This window comes from Onychostruthus taczanowskii, unplaced genomic scaffold (genome assembly GCF_017590055.1).
Source record: "Onychostruthus taczanowskii isolate IOZ18803 unplaced genomic scaffold, ASM1759005v1 scaffold53, whole genome shotgun sequence".
Classification (NCBI taxonomy): Eukaryota; Metazoa; Chordata; class Aves; order Passeriformes; family Passeridae; genus Onychostruthus; species Onychostruthus taczanowskii.
Window position 1 is genome coordinate 4,225,311 of NW_024502902.1, and position 24,645 is coordinate 4,249,955.

General features: G+C 51.2%; 2 protein-coding genes across 6 annotated transcripts in view; both read right to left on the bottom strand.

Moving 5' to 3' along the window:
• The window catches only part of MCM5 (minichromosome maintenance complex component 5), a 42,521-nt gene extending 24,329 nt beyond the window's left edge, over positions 1–18,192 (bottom strand). The window contains exons 1-18 of one of the 4 annotated variants that reach the window (XR_005953542.1): positions 15,971–16,259; positions 15,010–15,136; positions 14,784–14,912; positions 14,347–14,519; positions 12,981–13,136; positions 12,722–12,888; positions 11,943–12,114; positions 11,729–11,840; positions 10,828–10,971; positions 10,483–10,548; positions 9,743–9,919; positions 9,524–9,636; positions 9,179–9,307; positions 8,819–8,961; positions 8,130–8,257; positions 7,439–7,685; positions 5,088–5,207; positions 2,834–3,054 (exon numbers count right to left, since the gene is read on the bottom strand). Coding sequence is in view for 3 of the 4 variants with exons in the window: in XM_041416700.1 (XP_041272634.1) it covers positions 7,584–7,685; positions 8,130–8,257; positions 8,819–8,961; positions 9,179–9,307; positions 9,524–9,636; positions 9,743–9,919; positions 10,483–10,548; positions 10,828–10,971; positions 11,729–11,840; positions 11,943–12,114; positions 12,722–12,888; positions 12,981–13,136; positions 14,347–14,519; positions 14,784–14,912; positions 15,010–15,136; positions 15,971–16,137 (2,205 nt within the window). In the remaining variant the exon portion in view is untranslated. Of the gene's footprint in view, positions 1–2,833; positions 3,055–5,087; positions 5,208–7,438; positions 7,686–8,129; positions 8,258–8,345; positions 8,362–8,818; positions 8,962–9,178; positions 9,308–9,523; positions 9,637–9,742; positions 9,920–10,482; positions 10,549–10,827; positions 10,972–11,728; positions 11,841–11,942; positions 12,115–12,721; positions 12,889–12,980; positions 13,137–14,346; positions 14,520–14,783; positions 14,913–15,009; positions 15,137–15,970; positions 16,260–16,360; positions 16,442–17,724 lie in introns of those variants that run through there. The other 3 variants (XM_041416700.1, XM_041416699.1, XM_041416701.1) reach the window with 3 other exon arrangements.
• Positions 18,193–18,460: 268 nt separating this feature from the next.
• On the bottom strand, positions 18,461–24,645 carry HMOX1 (heme oxygenase 1). Of its 2 annotated transcripts, XM_041416789.1 has the most exons (5): positions 24,486–24,645; positions 24,045–24,165; positions 21,254–21,745; positions 20,529–20,640; positions 18,461–19,189 (listed from the first exon to the last, which is right to left on the bottom strand). In XM_041416789.1, exons 1-5 carry the CDS (start codon positions 24,626–24,628, stop codon positions 19,053–19,055), a joined length of 1,005 nt encoding a protein of 334 aa, XP_041272723.1. In that variant the 5' UTR covers positions 24,629–24,645; the 3' UTR covers positions 18,461–19,052. The 2 variants fall into 2 exon arrangements, with proteins under 2 accessions (XP_041272723.1, XP_041272722.1); XM_041416788.1 differs by lacking the exon at positions 24,486–24,645 and having other exon boundaries at positions 24,045–24,371.

Genomic DNA, 24,645 nt, shown 5'->3' on the forward strand with positions numbered 1-24,645 from the left:
CATAACAGACCTGGACAACAGTTTGGGAAGCAGTTTAGGACTGGGAGGTGAGGCTGCCCTGGCATGCTGTACACAAGACCTCCTCTGCCAGCTGCTCCCACCAGCCCTGTGTTTCCCTCGCCTCCCCCAGCACCCAGTGGTGCCCTGGGCAGCCTCTCACTGCTCCTTTTGCGCTGCTGGCACCTTCACATGAGGGAAGCCACAAAAGTGGCCAGAAGAAGCAGAGAAATTAACTAGCAGAGAAGTTACAGTGATTTGGAGTACAGGTTTCACCTGCCTCCTGCTGTGACCCAGAACAGAACCATTCACATTCTTGTTATGTCACAAGCAGGCGGATGACATGCTTTAAGCAAACTACCACTTCAACAGGAGTTCTCCAAAGCCCTTGGCTATTGCAATGCCCGTGAGGCAGCACCTTTTCCAGCCTGGAGGTGCACACAGGATATGCTGCTGGAAAGCAAAGCCAATGAGTAAATATAGGTACCAGCAAAGGCTTGACCAGAGGGCACAACTGATTCATTAGGCCAGCTCTTGCCAGGTTTCCACTTTTCAATCTGTATCTCAGTGCCCCAGTTCCAGACTGATGGTGACTCTGATGCCTGTGTATGGGTCACTGGAGATTAGGCTTTAATTTCTTTCAATTTCAGCATTTCATAGCTGACTGCATAAGCAGAGTCAGATACAAACCCACTGCCTGGATCACCACCTGTCTGTTCCAAATCTGGGTCACTGTAGCATTAAAAAACATAAACAGCCAACACAGCCCTGGCAAGCAGATGCAAAGAAGAAAAGTAAACATAAGAAGTGTTCTTGATGTCAACAGAGAAACATACAGAGGGCATCAGGCTTTGTCTTTCTCTTGCATTTAATTGTCCTTGATGCTTCCTTCCCATGGGTATTCACTTTGAACTGCCTCTTCCAAGCTGACGGAGATCAAAAAATGGCCTATGGTGATGGCATGTCTGGCAGAGAACCTCCTTGGAGCTGCATCCTCCACATCTGGGACATTTTCTTCTGTCCAAGTGACCACAAAAGCAGCCTGAGGAGCGACTCCCATGGTGATAATGTTTTTGGGATTGTCTACATCTCAAGACTTCTCTTGCCTCTCTGGGCACTGACTCCAGGAATTTTCTCTCACTGGTCCTGCATGTCTCATAGCCTTGGCTATGAACCCCAATTCATGTGGAGCAGCATTTACTGAGGTTATGAGACCCCAAGGCAGAGCATTGCCTCTGCTCTCCCATGGGCAACACAGAACATCTCTGGGCCTCACATGAACCAGGTGAAGAAGTCAAAGGAAGACCTAATAGTTCCTAAAATACTTCAGCACATGGCAGATGTTGAAAAAGACCTCAGGACCTCTTCCCTGCCTGCTGATCCCAGTGTGGGGGGAACAAGTCCTCTCCCATGCTCTAGCATCTGAGAATCGCCTGGGAGTCTCCTATTCCCAAAGACAGGACATTCAGCAGCTGCTGGACAGCCCAGCAAACAAACAAGCAACTTCTGCAAAACGTGTCTGGACATCAGCCATATTAACCATGAATGCTGCTCTCCCCTGTGGATACAACAGCTGCCCCTTGAAATAAACAGGAAACCATTTTATCCTCTGAGGAGCAAGAAAGGTGAAGGGGTCACGACTGTAAATTATGTCTCTGGATTTGGGGCGTGCAGCATGAGCCACAAACAAATAGGTCTTCTGGTTTTTCTCATAGAGAAGGGACTCAGATGCTGGGCTTCTCCTGAGCTGGTCCTCTGACCTAGCATTACCCTTTTCTCCAGTGCAGGAGATGCAACAGCAGCAGCTTCACCTTCTTTGCATGGGATTTATCTATTAGTCTAAGTTGCATTTGTACCTGAGTAGGGCACAGTAAAGCGATGTTGGTGCAGCGTGGCAGTAGTGATGTTACTGTGGAAACCATGATATTTTTTAATTGCCTGACTCAGGAGAAGCCAGGTAAATGAGACATTGTAGTTCCCCCATTGCAGCAGCTACACTGCCAAAAGATCTGGAATGAGCATCAGGTATGCAGAGTCTGGCACTGAGCAGTTTGCTGGAGCCATGTGGTGCTGGCAAAGCTGTTTTCCTCTGTGTCTTTGGTTCTCCCCAGCTCATGCCCTCACCCTTCACCTGCTGGACCCACATGAATGACAAACCTCCCAGACTGGTGACAGTCTGCCCTCCTGGGCAGACCACCAAAGACCTCGTCATAACAAAACACAAATGGAAGATAACTGAAAATGTATACTGTGCACCTTATTCTGGTGCACGGGTCTAGGACAGTGATATTACCTGTATGCTAGACGAGATGAGCTGTCAACTGTTTCTCTAAAAATCCTATAAATATCTTTAACATTATGCACTTAGCTCCAGAGTCCTAGTGAAAAACTGCAGTTCACCTTTTTGATCATTTGTGTCAAAGTCTAAAAAGTACCAGGTGCAGTTTGAAACCTGACAGACTCTATCAAGTGAAGGATTTCCAGAAGGGAAGGATGCCTGTGCACCTATTTATAGATGCATATTTAAACTGCAGAGGTGCTGGGTGCTGACGGGCACACAGCATGTGGCCAGCTATGGATAGACCTGTTTCCCACTCAGCACAGTCTGTGGGTACTGGAATCAAGGCAAGCAGGATAGTGCTCCTGCTTTTATTCTGAGGGTCCAGAAGGCTTATAAACCAGTGCTGCCTGGCATCCCTGGCCAGAGATCTGTGGGATTTCTGGCCAAATTATCCACACACTAGTCTGAGAAAAAGAAATAAAAAAAAACTTCATGAAAAAATAAAAAAGGGAGGCAAGATAAGGTGAAGATAAATAATGGGGAGAGGTGGAGCACCTTGGCTGGGTGAAAGCTGAAGGGCAAGAAGAAGAATGGCCAGGAAGCAGCAGATGGTCCAGGGAGTGTTCTCTGAGGAATGTCCCTTGGTGTCCTATTTCTAACAGGCAGTGCTGAGAGTTGATCCAGCAAGTTATCCCGATGTCCTGCCTGCCTGTGAAGCAGGGAGGCTTTTGCTGACAGACCACAATGGCCTGGAAGGGAAATAGGAGGGGATGACCCTGCAGATGAGAAGAGAGAGCAGGCATGAGGCTAGAAGTGGAGGGGAGGAGGAGTAAATAGATTGCCTGGGATTGCTGGGAGAGACCTGGAGCAGAGGTGTCCAGGAAAGAGCAAAGGATGTTGCAAAAGGATGGCAAAATGTGACAAAGAGCAGTAGCAGACATTGGTATGTCACTGCTGTGGGAGAATGAATGGTTTGGGCTTTTGAAGGAACCTAGCCCAGAATTAGGAGATACAGGCTGCTAACCAAACTTAGAGGACTTGAGGCTCAGCATGAGAGCCCCACCCAGCAGAGCCCTTCACAGGCATCCCGACCCATGACAAGTGTGCTCTTCCACATGGCAGCACAGCACTGCTGTACCACAGTCTTCCTTGCTTTCTTCATATTTTCTGGCATTGTCCAGAGCAAATCACAGGAATTTGCCTGCAGGAGAGAATTTCTTATCCTAACAAGAAGCCCTAGAATGTATTAATCTTACTTAAGCCAGCAGGTAAACTCTGCCACTGAGACTGGGCTACTGGCTCTCTCAGGCACTGCACAAAATCATGGTAAGAAGTGATCTGTGCTCCAAAAAGGTTATTATCCAGAACAGGCAAGGAGATAAAGTCACTTGCTCAACCAAGTCAGCAGCAGAAAGGAGGAAGGAGTCCCAACTTCATTTGTCTGAGATTGGTGCTTGCTGGACCACATGAGATTATTTCTCACATTGCCCATATCAGCATATCCCAGTCGCCAGTGTTTATCTCACATCCTTGAGCAATAGCCCTCAGGACTCTGCAGTTCGGTTCTGTTTTATTTTATGGAGGAAGTGACACTCACAACATGCTCAGAGGTTATGTTGCTGCATTGCAACAGCTCTCATCCCACACAGAGATGGAAGAAATCTGAGTGGTGCAGATGTGATGACTCAGCTTTGCTGGATTTTACAGTAGTGGAGCTCCACTGACATTTCACAGAAATATTCTGATGAGCTTCACAAATCACAAACCAACTAGATTGGAAAAGACCTTTGAGATCATCAAGTCTGACCTATGACCTAATACCACCATATCAACTAGACCATGGCATTAAGCACCACGTCCAGTCTTATCTCCCTGGGCAGCCCATTCCAAGCATCTTTTCTGTGAAGAAATTCCTCCTAATGTCCCACCTAAACCTTCCCTGGTGCAGCTTAAGGCTATGTCTTCGGACAACCAAAAATGCTGGCAAGAGCCCAGTGGACTGGATCTCTTTGGAGTGATCCACTCACACAGATTAACCCATCTCACGCCGAATTAGATGTAGTTTGCGAGTTCTTTGGGCACTAATTCATTGTGGCAAAGTTCTCTACAACAGCCCAAAGCTTTGAGCCAAAGGCACCTGGTTCTTGTTGGTGCCTGCCTGGTTTGGGGTGATTACATTTATCCAACTGTGCTTCCCAAAGGGACAAGCCAGAGGTAGGGAAAGGGCTTCCTGTGCCAGAGGCAGCACTGAGGTGAGGAAGGGACAGGGTCAGGTCAGCAGGCTAGGTAAGGGAATGCTGTGCTGCTCACATCCAAGTGGCTAAGCCTGACTGGTTTTGCTCTCTCTGTTAGTATTTTTGGTCGTCTAACAACACTTGGACAGGGATTTTATCCCAAATCTCAGCATGCCAGAACTTCAGATGAGACCAAGAAGAGACACCTTCACCAGGAGGATGATGGTCCTTTATCAAGCAGGTATTGCCATGCACCTACCCAATTGAGAACTGCTGTTCCTCACACAATTTCCACCTGCAGTGCTTTGCTCAACACAAGCCAGCACGAACCAGTGATCTCAAGTTCCAAACAACATCAGTTGTGCACATCCCAGCTCCGCTCCTTGTGATAACACTGCATGCATTAATTGCTAACCGATGTTGTTTCACATCGTATGTACACTTACATAACCCCATACCATATAATCAACACATTTCTTGGCACAAAGAGATCAATCATTCTGATCCCCAGCAGAGAAATCTACCTCAGCTCTTATCATGTCACGAATACAACATTAAAAATTAGAATTTCCAACCTCCACACCTGCCAACGCCCGGCACAGCTTGATGTTCCTGGAGATGATGGTTCATTTAAAACCTCTGAATGACACATGACCACCTCTGGCAGCCAGCAGCAGCCAAAATCCAGCCATGTCCTATTGCTCCAGCACAGAAAAAAAAATGGTGATGATGAGGGGGTGTCTGAGGGAAGAAAGGAGGCAAGGAGGGAAGGAGGGGAGGAAGGTACGTGAGGAAAATAGAACCCTTTGCACTGTGCTCCTGTACCCTCTGCCCATCTCTCTCCCCTCGCAGCCCCATCACCGGGTGTTCTGTTCAAGCCTGGGAACAGAGGCTCAGCCTCCTCCAGAGGCAGCATTAACAGCATTAATCCTTACTCCCACACTCACTTCGCTGTTTGCTGTGCTCTTGTGCACCTCTGGAAGAAGGACCGCAGACAGACACTGTCTGTACCTTCAGAGCAAGGACAGAGGTACATGTGGGACAGTGGCAGGGGCTGAGGGACCTGCAGGACCCATCACTACAGCTCTGCAGGGGCCATGGCAGAAAAACAGCCAGGACACATGCTGCTGCCTCGGGCCTGTGCTGGCCCTGCTCTGAGAGCACTCCTGATGCTGCAAGCTCGTGAGGAGGGCAGGATGCTCTCTAACAGACACCGGTGGTCTTGAGAACTTTGGTTTCTAGGGGAGGATGTGGCTGCTATTCCCACATCCAATTACTCTTCTTCCTGGAGATGATCCCCTCCTGGAGCAGCAACATCCTTCTCTTATTTTTCCATGCAGGGAGCACAGTGAGGACAGAAGGTGCCCTTTTTTTTTCCTCCCCTAAGGGGAAACAAAGGGGCCCCCTTTTGCCCCAGCGTTGCTTGGTCCAAGAAACACTGCAAGGTGCTTGGCACATGCAAAAACATGGGGCAATAAAATCACTAGAATGAGACCTATCCTGGCCTATTCTTTGGAAGTCTAGGTCAGCCTTCTCTTCCTTCTAGCCCTCCACAAAGGCCATCCCTAACCAAAAAAATTGGGGAATGAAGAGCAGTAGGCTGCTTCTCTAACTTGCAGCCAGTCTTTCCCATGCCACCACCACCCAGCCCCTCCAGACTTCCAACTCCACAACCACATAAGGAGTGCACCATGTGCCTCTCAAAACCCAGCAGCAGAGGGATGTTGTTGAACCCCCAGGTGCTGCAGGGGGCGCAGCCCTCCTGTGGCAGCTGCCAGACTGAGTGCACACCACACCACAGCCCACTGGGATCCCTTGGTTTTCCCTCTAGGAGAAGGAGGCAGCGCCACAAGCAGGGCCACAGTTTGGCATCCTCAAGGCTCTGGTACCCTCTGCTGGCCCTGAACATTTCTGTTGCTATTGAAACCTCTCTTGAGGTTTTTCAGCCTGAAAGCAGACACAGGCACCAGCCTGTCCACATGTGCAGCAGCTTTGCTCACCCAACATTCTGCTGTCTTCAGAGGCCCCCACCACTGTTCTCACAGCCAAGGTGGCCCCAGGCTGCTGAGAGCAGGGACCCACCACCATACATCTTTGTGAGAACACTGAAGAGAGCCAGTACTGATTTGCTAGAAATAACAAAAATCTGCCAAGTTTTTAAGTGCAAGGTTGTGCTGCAAATGCAGAAGGGTGAGTAGCTGCACAAGGGCACCCTGGGGCAGTGTCCAGGAGAGGCTCCTGGTGTGTGGGACAGTCTACCCCAAGACCACTGGCATAAAGGAGGAGGTGGCAGGGACTACTTGGAGGACAGCACATAGCTCATGGGAATTATCCTTCATCTCCATCCTCACTGGAGCAAGCAGGGAACTCTGCCCATGCCTCAAGCAAGACTTTCACACAGCCCCTTAACACTGCAGGGTAAAGGGTGTCCCTGCTGCAGCCCTGGAAGAGAGCAAAGATGGATTAGCAAAGAGCAGGGAACAAAGAGCCAATAATTTCCTTCACTGCCACTGGCTGAGGGGGAAGAAAGCAGCAGACTGCACACAGGGAGTGGTAAAGTGCCTCCTGCACTGCTGAGCCCAACTGGACAGCTTGTGCCAACAGGTTTTGTGCCTTAATAGACAAACCCTGAGCGAGAAATGAGTTTCTGCCTTCAGGGCTGCTGGTGCTGCCCATGAGGCTGGAGCCTGAGTGAGAGCAAGTGCATAAGGGAGGGCAGGCAGGAGGGACACCTTTCTATCCAAAATCCTGCACCCCCTTCAAAGGAGGAAGGGGATCCATCCCCTCTGCCCCGCAGGGGCAAAGATTCCAAGCTACCAATATATCAGGTTTTATTTTTAATACAAACTAAAAGCTTTTGGAGTTCAAAGAAACATGGACATGACACAGCAACAAAGCACAAAAGGGACGCCCTGACCACACAAACCCTGGTTCAAGATGGAGGCCTGGGGCTTTTTGGGTCTCCAAGGAAAAGCTTTCAGAAGCAGGCCCCAGCTCCCAGGGGCACTCTGCCTGCTCCTGGGTAGGCGTCAAGCAGCAGCAGCTCCCTCCTGGAGCCCGGGACAGGGAGGTCACTTGATGCGGTACAGGACCTTGCGCTGCATGCGGTGCTGGATCTCCCCCCGCCGCATCATCAGCTGCAGCACCTTGTAGATGGCGTGTTCTGGATACTTCTGCAAAAGGGGAGAGCAGGGGACAATGAGCCAGCAGAATATGGGCAATGGAATAGCAGACAGGAGCTCAGCAGGAACCTGCAACCTCTGCTAAAGCCTGGCTAAGACTCTCTAAAAGAAGCGAGCCCAATAGCCCAAGACACTGATGTTTCCTTCCCCTGCCTTAGGTCTGACTGCAGCCAGTGACACAAATCAAACAGTTCTGGTTTCAAGGGTAGGACCCCAACCCAGAGCCCCAAACCCCCAGCCCTCAGAGCTTTTGCAGAAACTTACCTCAGTCTCCTTAAACTCTGCAATCACATTGTATACCATTCCCTACAAACAACTTCTAAAGCATGACCAAAAGGCTCGCCAGTCCACTCTTGAGGAAGGGGTTTCACGGCCCCAGCAGCAGCCTGGGGTCCCTGGTTTCACAGCCAAGCCCTCCATGGAGTCCTGACCCACCTGCCGCATGAAGTCCTGGACGATGCTGTGCTCCGACACCTGGGAGCCGATGGCGAAGCGCCGCTTGAGCTGCTTCTCAATGCGGGACAGCATCTCTTGGTCCTCCTGTGTCGTGAAGCCTTCTGCCCCTGCAGGGAGACGCTGTGTGAGCTCTCTGTGCCGCCCAGCTGTCACTCTCCAGGACACAATGCCCATCTCCTGTGCCTCCCACCACACCTGCACAGCTTACAGACTGCAGGGAACCCATGAACAACTCCATCATCAAAGGCTGTGGAGCTCCAACCACAGAACTGAATGTGCACCTGACTGCTGGAGCTTTCTTCAAACCCTTTGTTCCATGCTGCTACCCAAGGAAACATTGTCTTCACGCCCACAGAAAAAGATCTTAGAGGATGAATAGGTTTAGGGAACCATGTCCAGCACTAAAATCTGCCCTTGGGACCACAAGAGGCCTGAGCAGCACAGGAGATGCTCAGTGGCATTTGCCTTTGCCCTCCCTGTGAGGCATGGCCCCACAGCCATGATGGCCCCTTGCTGCCAAAAGCATGGCTTTGCCTTTGCTCAGGAAGGAGGTCCAGCACCTGCCCCTGAGCAGCCAGGTCCTGAGAGAGGAGCTCGTCTCTCCCTGCCCTGAGCAGCCAGGTCCAGCATGTCTCTCCTACCCCCAGCACAGAATATCTCCTCCTCACCTGACAGGTTGCCTGACATGGCCGCATCGAGCGTGGACACGTGGAAGAGCCGCAAGGCCTCCTCAACATCTGTCTCGGTGGCAAAGGGCTGAAGCCTCATCTTCGCCAAGGACTCGGCAATGCGCACAATGGCCTCCAGCTGCCTGCAGCCAGAGACATTCCCTGCTTTCTGCTGCAGCTTTCAAGGGTGTTTTCTTCCCCCTGACTCCTGCCATCCCACTCCATGCACCTCCTGTCCCCTGCCACAGCATTTGCAGGGCTCAGGGCCACACCCTCACACCCCAGCTCCTTCCTGGATCAGCCCAGTAACGCAGCCCTAATCCCAGAGGTTTTGGGGGGCAAGGAGGGGGTGCTGCTCACCGGACAGTGATGGGGATGCTGGAGCGGCGGTCGCTCTCCTGCTCGTGCTGGCGGGTGCCGCTGCGCATCAGGATGTAGCGGTTCTTCAGCTTCTCTGCCGCCCCTGCCGACAGCCGGGGGCCACATTTCCTGCAAGGGGCGACAGGAGCTGGAGGCAGCGCCACCAGGGAGGGTCCCCTGGGCACCCCTCCAGCCCTCGGGTGCTGCAGCACCACTGAGAGCTCCTCTTGCACCCTTTATTCGAGGCAGGAGTTAAGAGAAAGGGCATCCAGAGTGCCGGGTGGTTTGCCCTTCACCACTGCCTTCCACTGCCCAGATAGTGCCAAAGAAACGCCCATCACTCACGTCCGACAGAAGGAGATGAGCTTCTTCAGCTTGTTCAGCTCGATCTCGCCCTCCACGGCCTGGGTCTGCGTCAAGGCACTCACGTGTAAGGCCATCACGTGCTTGGCCAGTGTCTGGGAAAGCAGAAGGCAGTCAGAGAGCAGGAACGCCCCTGCCTCCTCCTCCTCCCAAAGAAAGGGGCACCGTGAGTCCCAGCAGCACCCGCGTGGCTCAACCCACCATGTCTCGCTCCTCATTGTGCTCATCCTTAACAATGAAGATCATGTCAAATCGGGACAGGATGGTGGGCATAAAATCAATGTTGTCCTCGCCCTTGGTCTCATCCCAGCGCCCAAAGACAGAGTTGGCAGCTGCCAGAACCGAGCAGCGGGAGTTGAGTGTGGTTGTGATTCCTGCCTGTGGGTAAAGGCAAAAAAAAGGATGGTGTCAAGACCACCTCCATGTCACAGCAGGTCATTATTCAGTGGAAGGTTGAAAGCCATTTTCAAGGACTCATTGTCAATCACTTGCATTTAAAAAAGTAGCACCCGATTGCTCTGTAATGGTGGGGCCAGACCCACATGTCCTTCTGGAAGGGGACTGGCTTCAGCTGAGACTTGACCACTGAGTAATTTCCTTTAAAACCTCTTGTCAAGGGCAGAGGCAGAGGAGATCTCACCCCAGATTTGTGATCTGAGACAAACACTGGGCAGACAGGGTTGAGTCCTCCTGGGCAGCCATGGCACAAAGCAATGGGTTTGCAGGTGCAGCCTGACAGCCACCAGAAAGGGGAAGCCATGAAATTCAGGCTGCCCAAAGCCTCCAGGCAGGGCAGACTGGTCTCAGACCAGCGACACCAGCAACCATCAATACCACTGCCTGGGCTCTAAAATGGGCAGTTCTGGCAAAAGATGTGTGACTGCTGGTTGCTGGGCTCTCAGATTCCCACCTCAGGGCAGGATGCTCAATCCACAGCTCACCTTGGCAATGGAGATGGTCTGCTGCTCCATCGCCTCATGGATGGCCACACGGTCATCCTCCCGCATCTTCGCATCCCAGGTGAGAGAAACCAGGCAAGGAGAAAAAGTCACCATCAGTCACCTCTGCCAGACCTCTGCTACACACTCACTGAGTGACCCCCAACATAAAGGTCTGTGAGGGCAGACTGAATTCCCTTGCAACCCCATCCCCCTGACCTTCCCTGAAAGGAAGTAAGGGAGTCTCAGAGGAGTTGCCCTTCCTCCTGCAGCTCTGGGCTCTGCTGGGACAAGCTGGTATCCCAAGGGCTCTCCTTCCCACTCCCACACAGGCAGCCCCACAGGTACCTTGTCAAACTCATCGATGCACACCACTCCTCCGTCTGCCAGCACCATGGCTCCTCCCTCCATGAAGAAATTCCTGGAGACAGGGTCACGGATCACTGAGGCAGTCAAGCCAGCAGCGCTGCTGCCTTTTCCTGAGGTGTACACCTAGTGGCACGTGGAATAAGGAAAGGGACAGTACATCAGCTGCAGCAGCACCCAAGAGCCCACCGCTCCAGCAGAGAGACAAAACATCCCTGGCACCACAAAATCCAGAGCTCCTGGGGGAAGAACCTCCAGGAAAAGCCCTCGGCACATGTAAAAAGCAGACATGCTGGATAAAGAGCAGGGTTATTGCCTCATCCCAAGCCTCAGACTAAGCAGCTGTGACACACCACAGGGCATGCAGACACAAACACAGATATTAAGTACAGAAGAGGGAGTGATTCATTGTTTGGTGGGCTACTGCATTAGCTTTGTTTGCCCCTGGAGGGAACAATACAGTCAGAGGCTGAGTTTAATAGAGACTACAAAAAAACACAGCTGAAAACATAATTCTGTGCCTGGGCTCAAGCTGGAGGTCCGTGCCTGAGATGCAGTCAACTTAATTTGTCCTGACCAGCCAGCCCCTCTGCTGATCAAGTCTCAACAATAAACAACGCCACCAGGCATGTCTTTGGATATCTGCAAACACCCTGGCTCACAGCATAATAAAAGGCATGACCTTCTTTCTTCCCCTTCCCTCCCTCACTCCCCATCCCTTCTAGGCTAGTACTGGAAATGGCGGTTCACGCCTCAGCCAGCAAGTCTGCCTGTGGATGCGCAGGCAGGTGTCTGCCATGACCACGGTCTTGTCTCTGGGGCTAGACCAGGAGCAGAAGAGAGTAAAGGGTGCCCTATTAAGTGGGCACCTCAAGCCACGTACCCCAATGGGCGAACACTTCTCAACAAACTTCAACAGCTGGGATTTGGCCGTGCCAGGGTCCCCCAGCATCAGCAAGTTGATGTCCCCTCTGCGGGTCAGGCCATCCGGGAGCCTGGAGTGATGGGGTTGGGAAGAAGAGAGGGAGGAGAGATGGTGAGCCTTGATTTTGATGACAAAACACTGACTTTGGTAACAAAGGCTGACTCTTCCCCACCTCTTGCGGGAGCCTCCAAACAAGAGGCAGGCGATGGCCTTCTTGATGTCAGTGCTGCCGTAGATGGAGGGTGCGATGCTCTTGGCAATGGTCTCGTAGATGTTGGGCATGGCAGCAAGGCGACGAAGTTCCTCCTCTTCTTGAGGCGTCACCGAGCCACTGAAGCTATGTCCTGGACAGGGATGAGGGGAATAATGCAACAGAGAACAAATGGAGGTTTTAAAGGAAACTGTATCACTCCCCCAACACGCACTGCAACCAAAATTCCCTCTTGAAAATCATGCCAAGTGCCAACAGGTGGGAAGGGTGGAGAGGGAAAGCATCTGCTAACTCAGCAAGGCAGGCTCTGTCCTTAGAGGCTGATAAGAAAAAGCAAGGATCTTGGGCAAAGCGGCGCTGCAGGAACCAGAGGGAGAATTACAGTCAGGACCATCTTTTAAATACAATCTTAACCATGGACTTCAGCTGGGACCCTCAGGGATGGCATAGCAGATTCTCACTTAAACACCCTAAAGGACTCAGGCTGAGCCCTCCTCATTTAATATGAATGAGAAAAAGCCTTACAGGACATGACTACAGAGAACCCAGGGCAAGTCAGTCCCAGGAATGGCTTGAACCTTCTGTTACATAAACAGCAGAGAAGGACGAAGGCTGTGATTTCAAACAGTTCTTGCTGAGGGATCACCTTGTTCAGGAACAGGGAGGGGATTGTCAACACCAGCTACCAACAACACCAGGCTACCAACACAGACCAAATGCACACCAAAAGCTGCCCTCACCTGAGCCCTCCGTGTCCACCTGGATGCCCACCACGCGGATGTAAGCGCTCCGGATGCCCACCCCCACACTGTAACGGCTTTTGTTCTTGCTCTGCGCAGATTTCTTGATGGAGTAGATCCCGATGATAGTGACTCTGTTCCCTGGGACAACTTTGTCACACAGGTACCTAAGAGGAGACGGGAAAGCAGAGGATGGTGGTGGGAAATGCTGGCAGCAGCCACAGGCAGCAGGGGCGGGGCGGGAAGGCGGTGTCAGTACCTGTCGCAGTAGAGCTGCAGGTGCCGGGGCATCTCCCCGTGTGGCACAGCATCTGGAGACTCCTGCAGTTTCAGAACCTGGAAATCCACGCACTTGCACTTATCTGGCATGATAAAATAAGGGTCCAGAGGGCACCTTGGGCGGCCAGCTTGTTCTCTGTGCAGAGAGATCGACCAGGGGAGGCTGTTAGCACTGAAGAGTCACCCCTTGGAGTGCTCCTGTGGAGGGGACAGCAGCGACAGCAAGGGCAGCTGCCCCTTCCAAGCAGTGCCACATCAGCAGCTAAGGGCAGACACACAGGGCAGACCAAAGGCCAGCAAGCCCTCTGTCTCGTCTTCTACAAGTGCCAAATGTGTACATGAGAACAAGCCAGAGGCAGGGTGACACTTGTCTGAGCACTCTCCCTGCCTCCCACCCCTCCCCTGCTAGCTCTAAGCAGGGAAGGTAATTCATTAATTACACAGAAGGCAGCAGCACAGACTCAGTGACACGGCAGGGCGTTTTTCTTTACAACCTCATGCACGAAGCAAATGTTAAGTGGTTTCTGGTGAGAAAGCAATTAGCAATGTCACAAGGCTGACATCCACCTCCCAGTCTCTCAAGCCATATCTGCCTAGCTAGATTACAAGCTCTCTGAGACATAGAGCAGCTCCATGTCCTGCTGCTGTCTCAGAGTGACACGACTGATGCCTGACTCCAAGCAGGGCTTTCAGGTAGGGCAATCCCAGAGTAGAGGCACTCATGCAGTCAGGGATCAGGAGCGAGGTGCTGTACAGACCACACACAAGAGTGATCCCTAGCCCAAACCCATCTCAAGCTGCATTAGAGTTCAGGTGCAGAAAATAAATACTGGCAGGTATGAGCCCAAAGACACAACCCACCAGGATCGGCTGCCTCGAGAGCTGCAGCACAATGGCAGTCTAATGCTCACAGTTCTCAGAAGCACCAGGAGGTGTAAAGCAGGACAAAAAGCTTAGTAGAAAAGCATCCCCAAGGAATGCAACACAAAACAGCTCACTCAGGAGTGGGAATGTGGAAGCAAGGAGTTTGTTTGGAAAAGAGGAGAGCAACTTAACAAAGCATTATGGGACAGGAAGCTGGAGGCAGGAGTGAACCTTTAAGTACAAGAGGCGAAACTCCCTATGAAAAAAAAACCAACTCCCTGTACACGGTGTCACTCAACACTGCAAGCAGCACTGACCACGCAGGGTCACAACCAGCATGACCACAGAGGGACAGCTAGAACTTGCCCGCCAGAACTGCCCACTGGCAGCAGATTCTGCAATGCATGGGGCGCAGCAGGAGCAGGGAATGCAGTCTTTTCTCGCCCTCCAGGCTGCTGGTGCATGCCTGTGTCAGGCCTTACGTGTTGCATTTCCTGGGCAGAGCGTAGCCCTCCAGGCCCGGGCGCACGGCGATGTTGCTGATGGTGTTGCGGCAGCTGCGGCACTGGATGGTGATTCTGGTGGCTTTGGCTCTCACGGGGGTTGCTGCAATTACAATCCCAGGGATCTTCACAAGGTGGGACATCTGGTCAGACTGAAAAGGGAAAGGCGAAGAGAAGGTGAGAAAAACATCAATGGAAGATGGATGGGAAACAACACAGCATGAGAGCGAAGGACAGAACACTGTGCGGAGCACCACTAATGTCCCTGCAGCAGGACCCAGCAGTAACAGCCCTTGGCAGTCAGATTTCACCTGCAGAGTGACGCTGCTCTTAAATTAGTGAGTGACCTGTGTCCTGAGCCATGTGACCAGGTCCCAAAAGCTCCCCTGCAATCACACCCACACGCTTCACCTCACCTTCAGGCTGCGGATGTTGGCTGGGTTGGCATCCGACCTCAGCATCACTTGGATGTCTTGGAGAGCCTCCTCCCCTGAGGGACGAGGACGAGTGACCTCATCTGCAACTTCTTTTGCTGCTTCTTCCAACTAGAGAGGGAACAATGGGCTGTCAGTGGGTCTGTTACAGCAGAACATCAGAGCTGCTCTCGTGACAATATTCTAGGTTGCCAACCTCCATCCTTACCAGCTGCAGGTGCTCTGTTGGTTGCTTGTACAAATAGTCTGCGAGATCTTCATCAAAGCTGGCCAAGTCTTCCATCTCCACCTCCACCCAGTACTGCCCCAGGTTGTAATGCCGCTTGAGCTCATCCCTGGAAGACAGGAAGTGGCAAAGGTTTGCAGGGCAGAAAGCACCAGTCACCCACAGCGGCCTTAGAACAAGCAGGGATCAGAAAAGGCAGGCTCTGCATGGAGTCCTTGGTTTGGAAAGCAAGCAGGGAAAATCAGGTGAGTTCCAGGGGAAGCTGGGTAATCTTTCATCCAAGCCCACTTTGAAAGGTGACATAAGACCAGGGACACCAGTGCTGCAGTGGCAATGTAAAGTATTTACTGGAAATGAGAAAATTTCTACATAGGATAAAAACTATACATAAGATGTGGTTTAAAACAAAGGAAATAACAGAACAGACAACATTTTCCTTAAAAATGCCGGGATTAATGAAACTCAGGGGTGAAAGACTGTTCTAACCCGTGATTATGATGTATCTCCATGTTTTCTCAACACTGTCTCCAAACTGCATAAGCAAAGGGTGGCCAATGGAACTTCACAGAGTTGGAAGGCATACGTGGAGAGTGGTGCACTGATTTAATGGATACATACAATTCTCCAAACCAGAAAGCACTACAGCTTCAAAGACAGCCCTTGAATCTCAGAACTAAGTGCAAGCCTGGAAGTGTGGATCCCTCTATCGCGACCTTTTCCACTGACTGGCTGCCTAAAATTTTGTGAGAACACCAGATCTCTACTTTTCTATCGTGTTAAATACAAGCATCTCTTAATACTGAGCTCTTTGTGGCCTACGAGAAGAGACAAAGCGGCTTTTGTGTTTGTGGGGAGTGCACTGCAGGAGGGAGGTTAAGAGCAGATTGGACGTGCAGGTGGGGATGGGCAAGGCTCAGACGGAGAAAAGGGGCCACAGCAGCACCTGTATTTGAAAGTGAAGCCCGTCCGATCCGTGCCCACCCGGTACTGCCGCAGGAACTCCTTGAACCGCTTCTGCAGCTGCGACTTCCGAACCTGCCCCTCGTCCACGGGTGCGTCTCCCCCAAAACTGTCGCTGTAGTAAATGCCGGGGTCGTCGAAGCCGGACATCGCGGCTGCTGCTCCGCTGCGGGGCGAGAGCGCTGCGTCAGCCCCGGCCGCCTCCTGCCCGCCCGCACCCAACGCCCCGCGGGATCGCCCCCGCCGAGCGCCCCGCACCGCGCCCCACGCACGGGCCGCGCTATTTCCCCGCAGTGCCCCAGGGACAACCCGATCCCCATCCCCATCCCCATCCCCATCCCCATCCCCATCCCCATCCCCTGCCGCTCCGCACCTCGCTCCCGGCCGGAACCCGCTCCCAACTTTTTCGCGGCAAAAGCGGCGCGCGGCGGAAACCAAACCGGCTCAGGGCGCGCGCTCCGATTGGCCCGCCCGCCGCGCGCCGCCGCCGATTGGGCCGCAGCCGCCCTCCCGCCCCGCCCCGAGAGGGAGCGCGCGGCGCCGCTGCCGCCTCTGATTGGCCGGGCGCTCCGCCCCCTGCCCCCCCCAGCGGTGTGGCGCGAAATCTGGGAGCGAAGGGCGGGGGCAGGCGAAATGGCGGGCGGGCCGCACCATTGCGGCGGGGCGCGCAGGGGGAGCGGGTGATACCATTGCGGGCGGAATATCGTGAGTTAATTACTGCTGTAGGCTCCTGGGACGGCTGGGGCCCGTCACTGCTCCAGGCCCTCAGGACACGAGTCCTCCCGCATGCCTTCCTCCTGGCTGTTAGTGAATTTAGGGGGAAGGGTGGCAGGTGGCTGGGTGCGCATTTTGGCCCTTGCAAAGCGCGGTAATGCGCGCCCTCAGTGCAGAGTGAGCTGGGAGGCGCGGTGCGGGTGGCAGGGGAGGCCTCAGCTGCAGCCCCTGGGAAATAAAGAGGGTGTCGTTGCTGCAGAGAAACCAGATGTGCTCATAAAGATCATAGACAGGTACAAACAAAGCCTTGGTCTCCATTTCTGCGCACTTGAGGCTCAGTCTGGAATCTTCTATGTGTGACAGCAATGGCTGTCACACCCAAAGCGCCATCTCGCCCCTGCCTTGAGCAGGGATGGTGTGATACCAGTCAGAACCCACATTTTCCAACTTTGAGGTTGCAGTCGGGCTCTCTGAGGAGTGAAGGGCTGAGTGTGGTGGAGTGTTTCTGTGCTCATGGCATTTGTTTGTCTCTTGGGGATCTTAGCTTCCTGAGCATGTTTGAATGAACAAAATGGTTTAGTTGGGTGGTTTAGAGTGACTCAATAGGTAGAACTTAATTCAGATCTGAATGAACAAGTTCTTGTATTTAAATAGCTATCAAACCTCATATTCCTGCTCTTCAAACACCTGACTATCTTTTTCGAGAATTAACTATTTCTTCTGGCAGGTGGATCCAAAGAGAGAACTATTGAAGGGGGTTGGGGAAGGGATGCAGAGTAGAAAAGAGCCTGAGAATGATGACAGTCCTGTTTTCCCACTGCTCATTCTCAGCAGGACCTGCCTTCTGATTCTTGTTCTTTGAGCAGGTTCGGTGCTGGTCATCAAAACAGATCAGTAGGAACATGTGTCTTTGGGATTAAGGTCACAGCCAGAACAGGCAGATCATGGAGACAGGTTGATCACAGAGGCTTTCTGGAATAAAGAGAGGACTCTGAGGCGATAACACGGCAGTTTTGTCAGTACCTGCAGTGCCATACCCGAACCGCAGCCTCTCCTGTGTTGGGAGAGCTCCTGGAGCAGGCAGGGCCCGTGGCTGGACACAAACCCAGCCCTGCAGATGTGCCTCGGCAGAAGGCAAGGCCAGGGAGCTGTGTGCGCGGGCTGCTCCGGCAGAGCTGTGTGCTTGCAGTGCCTGTAGCAAGGCCACGTGCGTGCCAGCCCTGGGAGTGAGCGGGTTGGTTTGCCACTCGGGCAAGGGCTGTGGCTGTGTGCTTGATGCCTGCCTCGACCAAAACCTAGGGTGCCTTTAACTTTTGGGTAGTGAAAACACACTTGGCAGTTTTGGCTCGGAAGCTCTTACAAAGGCAGCCTGGTAACGCAGCCCTTTGCTGGCAGTTCAGGGAGAGCTTCCTGGTTTTGGCCAGCTGAGGGTCCCATCCCCTTTTGCTTGCGATAGAATAGCAACCAGCTCTTATGTACTACTTCCACCCCTTAAAAATACTTTGCACACTCATTGAATTTCATGCTGTTTCTAGAAATAGAGAGCAGTGTGTAGGAGCCGAAGGAACCTGCCCCAGCTTATAACAGGTTATTGTTAGCACTGAGTGGGAGCAGAGTCTGCCTCTGATGGTAGCTCCCACTTCTGTCTATTGTCATGTCTGTGCAGGCAGCAGCTCCAAAAGACATAAAACCAGGAGGAAGAAAGACACCTCCTTTTTCCCTGGGTAAGGCTTTAATAATAGGAAACACCAGGCCTGAAGACTTTACATTGAAATTTATTATGTGTATAAATTATACAACCAGACAAGAATGACACTGTATGTCCAACAACTGTCTTTTGTTTTTCAAAGACAAAAATAATGAGAAAAAGAAATAACAAAGACCTACTAGTGTCATGTAAAACTGTCTGTAACCCGTGGGAGCCACGTGGCTCCGCAGAGAAAGTGATCACAGTATTATCTAACAGTATAAAAAAACTGAGCAAACAGAGCTCCAAGGAGCTCCGTCTTTCTGAGGAAAGACAGATGCCAAAGCTGTGTTTCTGATCCTGTAGGGTTTTTGTAGGCACTCTGTAAAGCAATGGCAATTCTTAGCCATTGTTTTTAGCCTTTTGCACCCTTGTTTTTTGATGATAAAATTAGTCTCTGAGAAGAGCTCACGCCAAGCACAGGAGAAACTGCCTGAACCCCCTTACAGCACTCTTTGATTTCTGGGGAGAAAAGTCTCCTAGTATTAGTGGCGGAACCAAGATCACAGTACCCAGTCAGGGGTAATTTCTCTCACAAGGACTGGGAAGGTGGATTAGTTCAGGGTGAGGGGAGTCACAAAGAGAAAGTGAAGGTCCTGCATTTTCACATGGCAAACAAGCCCACGGCGACTGTCATGGCGAGGAAGCTGAGCGCCACGATCCACCGCACCAGGGACGTGGTGGGTGGCGTGTCTGTCTTCCTCATCTTCGTCCTCTCACTTTCCTTCCCAGCTGCTGGACCTAGATCAAATAGGGAGAAAAAGCAAATAAAGACAAGTGAGAAGAGGTTGTGGCAAGAAGTTGTGCAAGAGCAGCTGCTAGCTGCTCTTTCTCCCCAGTGCCAGAGCACGCCCTACTGGAGTCACCCAGGGAAGAAGAAGAAAGCGCAGAGCTCAGCTGGGAGAAACATTGGCAGCAGCTTCTGCTCTCCCAGTGGAGAGGGGAAGCAGCAGACTTGGTCTGGGAATCACAAAGGCCCACAGCCCCTCTGCCTGTAGCTGACTACCAGCTCTTCCCTTGTCTCCTTACAGGCTTACACGTGCACTGCCCAGCTCCAAACCCCTGATGTGTGCAGAAGACAGACAAGTACTGAAGCTAGAATTTTAAAGGGCATTTTGTGTCCTACTTCTCACTGATTTAATTAGTTAAGCATCTAAAGACCTTGAACAGTCTTCAGCACTCCAAGCAATTTCTGCAGTACAACTTCAGGATGGGATTCCTCATCCAACACTAAATTTGTCTGAAAATCTTACTTGTATGCATGTATTGGGAAAGGAATGGCAACGTTTCACAGGGAACTTTTAATGCCTTTCCCACAGAAGCTGCTTTAAGCTTCACTATCCAGAGATGCTTAAGGCAAGGTTTGCCTTTCATCTTTGCTATAGAAAAACTGTGGTTCAATCCAGGATGCTCTGAAAACAAATCTCCATTTTAGTTTCAGAATGGGTAGGCCATAAAGGGTTTTTTATTTGAATTGTGTGTCCTCATGGAAACCATTCTGCTCTGTAAACAATCTGAGCTCACTCAGGTACAAGCCTGATGACATTCCACCATCCAGAGCAGTGCTCACTGTAAACCCAGCACACGCTCTGGAGTGTTTTCAGGAAATACTTCTGGGAGACAGGAAAATGATCAGAGGGAGATACAGTCCAAAAGGACAGGCTGCTGGATAGGACTGTGTCCAGAAGAACCTTCTGTCAGCATCACAGCACCACGGCCGATCTGCAGCACCCAAAATTGATGCCTTTGCTTCTGTGAACTCAAGGTCAGTTTTGCCTGGGGTGAATGAACCTTACATTTGTTAAAGTCCTAGAGGTGGAGAGAGAAGTCTCTTTTTGTAAAGCTTCCTCCCTGACACACTTTCTGAAGAGCCCACATGTGTTATCCTTGCTCTGTCATGTCTAGAGGAAGCTTTGCACACAGCAGTGCCTCTCCTTGCACTACCTGCTCATGGCTGGAGAAGAGATGGGGCAAGCACCTCATGCTTGTTTCCCAATGGCTTTTACAAACAAGGACAGAGGAAGGGAGGAGAAAGGAAGGAAGGAGCACTGTGAGGCACCTGCCCTCAGAAGTGTCTTACCGTGCTCATGTGATTTGTTGACGTTCCTCGTGCGAAGCAGCTCTGCCTTTGGCTGCACAGGGTGACCATTCTCCTGGCCCTTGGACACCAGCTCCTGCAGCGCCTCGAACACCTGAGGAGAAGGAACACTGTCTCATTATGTGGCCTCCTCTTGTTCCTTCACTGGACCACCTGCCCCTTCCCCAGGCACTTTAAGAACTAGAGGAAGACACAAGGCTTTAGTCTAAGTCTCCTGGCACATTTTGCATGGAACAAAAGTTGCCTGTGAGGTCAAAAGAATGTCTTCCACACTCCTTGTTTACAGGTTCTCCCTGAAGCTTTCAGCTAAGGAGAAGGCTATTGCCCACCTTCTGATGGGAATGAAAGCAAGGAAACCTGTCACCTAGTCAGAGTGCACAGCAGACCTGTGTAACTTCACCACAGAGGCAGGACAGATACTATGTGGTAATCCCCTCTCCAATATTAACCCTCATTCATATCTGAATAGTGGCACATGAAAGAGACTGGATTCAAACACTAAGGGAGGGAGAAGAGCTTTTCAGAGACCATTGTTTTATTTGGCTCCCAGGTTGGAGAAGCACAGCCATCCAACCCTGACCAGCTCGCCCTGATCCACAACTTCTCATAAGCTGCCCAGTGGAAACACTGGCCTTGTATTTCCCCTGTAGCTATTTTCTTATTTGAGAGAGGATGTGGGCTGGCAGGGCTGGCTGGTTGTTACTCACCCGTATATTTAACAGGAATGCTTTCTTGGCCTCCTCCATGACTCTTTTCTTAGTGGCAAGGTCCATCTCGAGAGCATTCATGCGGGAGCGATAGAGCTGCTTGAACTTGGTGGCATTGGAGACCCCATCAAAGGTGAAGAAAGCCAGCCCTTCCCCAGTGCTGGGCAGCTGAAGGGCCTTCTGGGCAATTTTCTTCAGCACCTGCCCCCCAGACAGGTCTCCCAAATAGCGAGTGTAGGCATGGGCCACCAGGAGCTCTGGCTCGTTCTTGCCTATGTAGTGGAGCCTCTCGACGTATTTCTGAGTAGCCTCAGGACATGGGATCTCTTCCCTCCAGTTTCTGCCATAGAAGTACTTCAAGTCTTCCTCCAGGGCAGCTTTGCGGTGCAGCTCCGCCGGGAAATACACAGGGGCATAAACTGGATTGTTCTTGTTCCGTTCGATCTCTTCCTCCAGAGCAGAGTAGACAAAGTACAGGGATGCTGTAACCAGCTGGAAGAGAAGAAAGAGGATGAGCTATAGGTGCATCTGCTTGTCATTTTCAAGTCTGTGGGACAAATTGTACTAACAATAAAGGTACTCATGGGCACACCCACTATGAGTCACAAACATCTGTGATGTTGCAGATTTCCCATGTGGAAAACAGTGCAAGGTACAGGGAGACACTGTTTAGCCCTTCCCTTCTGCTTGAGATAGCGATCAGGTGAGCCCTTTCCAGCAGGTATTGGTCTTGCTTGCTCTTAAAGTCACTGCCTTGCCTTGAAGTTAAAGTCTGGCAGTTTCATGTGATGTAAACTGGAGCCCTGTTTAAGCATTCCTGGTCTCTTCCCATTCCCTCAGTCAATAGAGAGGGTATTCCCAAAGGTATCCTTTCTGGTACATTGTTCAAATTTGAATGCTCCAAAATGTGGCTTCCCTCTGTGGGGCCTTGTGAGATGATGACACACCCTGGTTATTTTTCAACATATTCATCCTGTCAGCATCCCACCATCCTGGGAACTGAGGCACCACCACTCTGCTCACTCAGGCACGCAAGTGGGGTTGCCTCCTCGGTTGCCCCAGGGAGACAAGATAAAAGGGATTGGAAGCACAGCCTGCCTCTGAAAGATGCCTTTGTGAAGGAGTGCTGTGACGCTGTGTTCTCCCCTCTATTTTGAAACCATTGTTATTGTTGTTTTTCCCAGCTTATGCGATACTTTCTTCTATCTGCCAGCTTTTCCACGTGATCTGAGACAATATAGCTGTGTTCCTCCCTTCCCCAGGCATTCTGTTTTCAGAGGCTGTTACACCTACACCACCCCTTCCTTACCCTGTGACCCTTTGTGGGCAGCAAATGGGAAAAGATTAAGGTGTTGCAGTAGAGGTGAGTCAGGTTTGAGTAGGGGGGATTATGCTGCTCACAGGAGAGAAAGCTGTTTTCTCACAAAGCAGCGAGCTCTGCAGTGAGAGAGTTCCTGTTTCAACCTTGCCCCACTGTGCCAGAAAACAGGACTTTGATAAGCACATGGGCAGTGACTCGTTGTGGAAACAAATACCCACCATCTGGGGAGTCACGTAGCAGGCCAGATATATAGGTCTGCCAAGAGAGTAAACAAAAACAGTTTTTTAAACAGTAACCTGTTACCCACCTTACCGGAAAAGAAACAAAATATGGGAACATTGCCTTCCAAATTAAGCAAAAGTGTCACTCAACTGATTGCTTTCAGAGGCAGGCAGTGGTTTAATGAGAAACATGGCTTTTAAACACTTGTTAATTTTTAAAATCCATGTCCCATCTCATTCACCTGACAGCATGTAAAAATCGTCTAAGAAACAAAGTTTTATTCCTGGAGGTCTTTTTACAGCTTGCCTGTCTCAAAGATCACTGCCTACCAATGCCATGTTTCTTACAGCAGGAAGTCAGCACCTGAGATTGAATTTATGCTTGCCTAAGTATTCTGAATGTCACCTGTCAGAAATAAGCAGTCTCTTTCCTACTTGTATGTATTTATTTGCCAAGGAACAATCCAACAACAAAGTAATTAAGCCACAGGTTGAATCAGTAGCTGTTATTTGCAAGTCCATGTGTCACTTCCTATAGCCTCTCAGGAATTTCTGGCCCAGGTGTTTGCTTTGGTTTTGCTCTTGGCTTTTTTATGTGGCTCAGATCCCAGGAATTGTATCTAGTCAGGTTAGGCTAATATATGGAAATGTTTCTCTTTTATCTTGAAAAAAAGCAACAGGCTCCTGCTTGTTAGCAGCAGACACAGATTGCTCAAACTCAGTCTGGTTTTGAGTTATTGTTCATGATCTCAGCTGTGGTATAACTCAAGTGACAATACAAAGTTCAGTGCCAGCAATGATCCCACATCCTCACTTTCTCACCATCCCATCATTATTTCTAGCTGCAGTTGTAAATACAGAATTCTCCCTCTTTTGAGCATTTCAGCTGCTCAAGTATCTGAACACAGTTCTATCTGCATTAACTATGACTGGCAATAATAACATGCAGGCATTTATGAAGAAAGAGAAAAGCAATAGCATTAGTCCCATCAACCTCTTTGTCCTTTTTCTCCTGTTTCAGCTTGGCTGCCCATTGTGATATGCACAGTCCTTTCCCACCTTCTGCAAGAGGAGCCAGTAAGACCTCAGGGTGCAGAAATTTGATGTTTTTCATAGGAGGTGCTGATACATCACGTCTCCATCCTCCTTACTTGTACTGGCCCCATCCTCCCCTCTTTAGTCCCCTCTCAGCCCATCTGATGTGACTGCTGAGGAAATCCCATCCCCAAGCAATGCTGCTGGGAAGTACCTTGAACTCCTGGAGTGACACCTGCCCCTTCTGGAAGTTCCTCATGAACGGTGTGTTCTCTGCCTGCTCGTGCACCTCCTTGGTAGCTTCCTTCAGCAGTTCTGACAGGTCTGTGGACATCCTGGGGAAGAACAGTGAAGCAGGCATTAGTGCTGTCTCCTCTGACAAAACAGATCTTAGCTCTCTAAGACAAAAGGGGGAGCCTGCGATGGCAGAAGAAGGAGCAGAGCATTCCCCAGGGATGTGGATGGGACCCAGAGAGCGCCAGCTTTCCAAACAGTGTCCCGAGCAAGGAAGACTGACAGACTCCATGCAGAGGTGGAGGCAGCAGCACGCCTTTCCCTGCAGAGCAGGAACAGGAGCAGCATTCCTAAAAGCAAGGGGAGAAACACAACACTCCTCTGCCAAAAGGCTTCCCTCTCACTCCCGTCCCGCTCTCACCTTTCGGAGCTGTGTGCCTGGGAAGTTTCCATGTTTCTCCCCGTCGTTTCACTCCTCTGCTTCCCTGCTGTGGCTCGTGCTTTCCTGCTCCCCTCAGCCCCCGGGACAGCGAAGCTGCGAGCTGGCCAGCCTGACTCCCACATCCAGCTTTATACTGCCG